Source organism: Cavia porcellus, unplaced genomic scaffold (assembly GCF_034190915.1).
Source record: "Cavia porcellus strain 051 isolate PalLab524CR breed Dunkin Hartley unplaced genomic scaffold, mCavPor4.1 scaffold_7, whole genome shotgun sequence".
Taxonomy (NCBI): Eukaryota; Metazoa; Chordata; class Mammalia; order Rodentia; family Caviidae; genus Cavia; species Cavia porcellus.
The window spans coordinates 85,817,724-85,821,847 of record NW_026947490.1 but is presented as its reverse complement, the minus strand read 5'-3'; the positions used below and the strand labels follow the sequence as shown (position 1 = coordinate 85,821,847).

General features: G+C 34.3%; 1 protein-coding gene across 1 annotated transcript; it reads left to right on the top strand.

Annotated features, from left to right (window-relative positions):
• Nucleotides 1-266: 266 nt before the first annotated feature.
• Nucleotides 267-2,655, top strand: LOC134476759 (zinc finger protein OZF-like). Its single transcript, XM_063252427.1, has one exon. The coding sequence runs from the start codon at nt 310-312 to the stop codon at nt 1,906-1,908; it is 1,599 nt and encodes a 532-aa protein (XP_063108497.1). The 5' UTR covers nt 267-309; the 3' UTR covers nt 1,909-2,655.
• Nucleotides 2,656-4,124: the final 1,469 nt, after the last annotated feature.

The window sequence follows — 4,124 nt, the reverse complement described above, 5'->3', positions numbered from 1 at the left end:
TGCAGTTGTGAGTTCAATCCCTGGTACAAAAAAAAAAAAAGTAACAATTTTTAGAATGGATAGTATTTTGAAAGCAGTCCTGCAGTGCAGTGAGTCAGTTAACCATCAGAATTACTTAGCAGGAATCAAACTAAATTTGTCATCATAAAAAATATTGCTAATGTGGAGCTTTTTCCATTGTGATTGATATCTTTTTTATTTCTGCACAGATGTGATGAAGACAATTATTTGAGAATTGAAGGGCAGCCATATAAATGTAATGAAGATGTAGAGATCTGCAGTGATTTCCAGTCCTTTCAGAAGCATGAAATGAGTAACACTGTAGAGAGACCCAGCGAATACGGAAAAAATGTGGAGGAAAGATCTGATCTTAGTGAAAAAATTCACTCTGGGCAGAAAATTTTTGTAGGTAACAAAAGTGTGAAAGCCCACACAACACCTAACAGTGTTCAAACCCCCAAGACAAACCGCAATTTGGGAAACTCCTATGTACAAAAACACTATGAGAATAATTCTATTTCTTCATCCAATATTGAAAAACCTGTTAGAAAATATGATAGAGAGAAATATCATATAATTGAAAAATGTGCAAAAGCATTATCTCACAGTAATTTCTTTAAAAAACATAAGAAACTTCACACTGGAAAGCAACCATATGAATGCAAGCAATGTGGGACAGCATTCAGTAAACTCAGTGGCTGTCACAGTAATAAAAACATTCACACTGGGGAGAAATCCTTTGCATGCAACAAATGTGGGAAAGCATTCAGTACGGCCTCTGCTTGTAAAGTACATGATAGAATTCACACTGGGGAGAAATCCTTTGTATGTAAGCAATGTGGGAAATCTTTCAATCAAAAGTCTAACCTTCTTAGACATGAAAGAATTCACACAGGGGATAAACCCTATGTATGCAACAAATGCGGGAAAGCATTCAGTACATCCTCTGCTTGTAAAGCACATGATAGAATGCACTCTGGGGAGAAACCATTTGCCTGTAAACAATGTGGGAAATCTTTCTGTCAAAGAAGTAACCTTATTAAACATGAAAGAATTCACACTGGGGAGAAACCCTTTGCATGCAACAAATGTGGGAAATCTTTCAATCAAAACAGTGACCTTATTAAACATGAAAGAATTCACACTGGGGAGAAACCCTTTGCATGCAACAAATGCGGGAAAGCATTCAGTACATCCTCTGCTTGTAAAGCACATGATAGAATTCACACTGGGGAGAAACCCTTTGCATGTAAACAATGCGGGAAATTTTTCAGTCAAAACAGTGACCTTATTAAACATGAAAGAATTCACACTGGGGAGAAACCCTTTGTATGTAAGCATTGTGGGAAATCTTTCAATAAAAAGACTAACTTTATTAGACATGATAGAATTCACACAGGTGATAAACCCTATGTATGCAACAAATGTGGGAAAGCATTCAGTACAGCCTATGCTTGTAAAGCACATGATAGAATTCACACTGGGGAGAAACCCTTTGCATGTAAACAATGTGGGAAATCTTTCAATCAAAACAGTGACCTTATTAAACATGAAAGAATTCACACTGGGGAGAAACCCTTTGCATGCAATAAATGTGGGAAAGCATTCAGTACAGCCTATGCTTGTAAAGCACATGATAGAATTCACACTGGGGAGAAACCCTTTGCATGTAAACAATGCGGGAAATCTTTCAGTCAAAACAGTGACCTTATTAAACATGAAAGAATTCACACTGGGGAGAAACCCTTTGCATGCAACAAATGTGGGAAAGCATTCAGTACATCCTCTGCTTGTAAATCACATTATAGAATACACACTGGGGAGAAACCCTTTGTATGTAAGCAATGTGGGAAATCTTTCTGTCAAAGCAGTCACCTTATTACTCATGAAAGAACTCACACCCTATAGAACATCTATGGTACAACCAATATATCAAAACATTCAGTGTACAGAAGTGCTGAAAATGAACCCTTTCCATTGATGTAAGTAATTTGTGATGTATTTTAGCTATTATTGTAGCTTTTTTGTATAGAAAAAAAAATTCACTCTATAAAAATATCTCTATCTATATGAGAAATGAGTAAATGGATTTGTTTATACATTCTCACTTTATAACATCAAATATATCACACTGGGAAAAAATCCTATGAACATAAGGAATATAGAAAGACTTTCCATACCATTGAGGTTGTCACTACATTTAAGAACTCCCTCAGTGTAGTAATTCTATGCAATTGAACAATGGTAGATCATATGTAGCACACAAAAATGCCATAGGGAAATTTTGCATACAAGGAAGATATCATATATATGTAGGCAGTGTGGCAAAGATTTGCTGCAGTGCTTCCCTTTTGAAAACATAAGATTCCTCTCACAATGGGGAGTAACTGCATGTAAGGAAGATTTGGTAAAAGTTCAGGTGATAGCTGCTAACCTCTGAGTGATGTCATACTATGTCCCAAGATTATGTATGCAATGTGGGAAAGTATTCAGTATACAGGTTTATTGTCAAAAGTGTGAAAGTAATCTGAGTTAAGTGAAATCATACATATGTAAGGGACTATTTTGAAAATAATTTCAAAATTAGTCATGTAGAGGAGACCTGCCAAAATATTATAAAATAATTTCTGTCAATATATGCTCATACATTTTTGAAGACAACCTGAAACAGAATTATCCTAAAATATTTTTGTCTTTTTTAATAAATATTTTATCTGTATGTAGTCTTAATAAAAATGTTGCACTTTTTAATGAAAATTTAAGTATGCTATATCATTTTTCCATGTTTTGATCCACCAATGTCTTGTTTTGATGGGTGACACCTAATTTTCTCATGACAGTTTTTCCCATCAGAATCTGTAACTCTTGTATCAGTTTACCAAGAAGTGTCTATACATTCCTATTCAAAATTGTGCTTGTGTTCATGGCCTGTATACATGTAGACATCCTAATCTTAAGATATACCATCACAAATGAAAAGACAGACACATTCACTGTCAGAAACAAGAATGAAATCAAATTAGGGAAAAATCTTATCATGCAAGACATTTAGAAACATGTTCAGTATACAATATAAAAAAACATGATAGAAATCTCAGTAGGGAGAAAGACTATGTAGGTGCATAATGTGGAAAATCTCTCAATCAATATTGTAATCTCATCCATAAAATAATTCACACTTGAGAGAAAACTTATATAAGTCATAATTTAAAAGCTCTGCTGATAATCCACATTTTCTAGAACTAGAAGATCCCACACAGAGAAAAAACTTAAGTATGTAAGCTGTGTGGGAAATCTATCAGTCAAGCCCATAGCTTGTAAATATATCAAAGATTCCACAATGGCAAGAAACCCTATGTAGGTAAGCAACTTGGGAAAACATTCCGTTCGTTTTGTACCTGATGAACACATGAAAGAACTCACAATGGGGAGAATCTGTATGCATGTAAGCAATGCAGCAAATTTGCACACCACCAGTGATTATAATGACATGAAAGAGTTCATATAAGGAAGTAACCCTATGCATTCCAACAATGGAGAAAAGCATTCAGTGCACAATAATGCCATCAAATAATGAAATAATGCAAACAGGGAAACATTACAGGTAAGTAGTTAATGTGAGAAGGATTTCTTGCAAATTTTTCATTGTATAAATGCTAAATTTCTCACACACTGTGTTATAGCTGTGAAAAATGTATTGAGTAAAATTTTCCATTGACAGAGATGCTAACCTCCAACATTATGCTTCTGTATGCTGTCTGAGAAAGCACTCAGTATTCCTGCGTATGGTCAAATACATGAAAGTCAGCACTATGAAAAAAATTTGACATATGTAAGTGACTATTTTGAAAATACTTTGCAAATTACTCTTGTAGTCAAGATCTGTAGAAATACCAAAAAAATTGATGTGAATATATTTTTATAGAATTTCCAGCGATCACACTTGATGATGGAGATAATCCAAAGCACATTTATTTTATGCTTCAGTATCACATGTAACTAGCTAAACTATTTGTAGGCTTACTATTGAAAATATAGTTTTTAAAGATAATTCAAGGATTCTGAAGAATTTCCCCGACATTTTTGATCCACCAACATCTGCATAGATGACACCTATTTTTCCA

Coding starts and splice junctions, on each gene's coding strand:
- LOC134476759 (XM_063252427.1), top strand. CDS start 310: ATGAGTAACACTGTAGAGAGACCCAGCGAATACGGAAAAAATGTGGAG.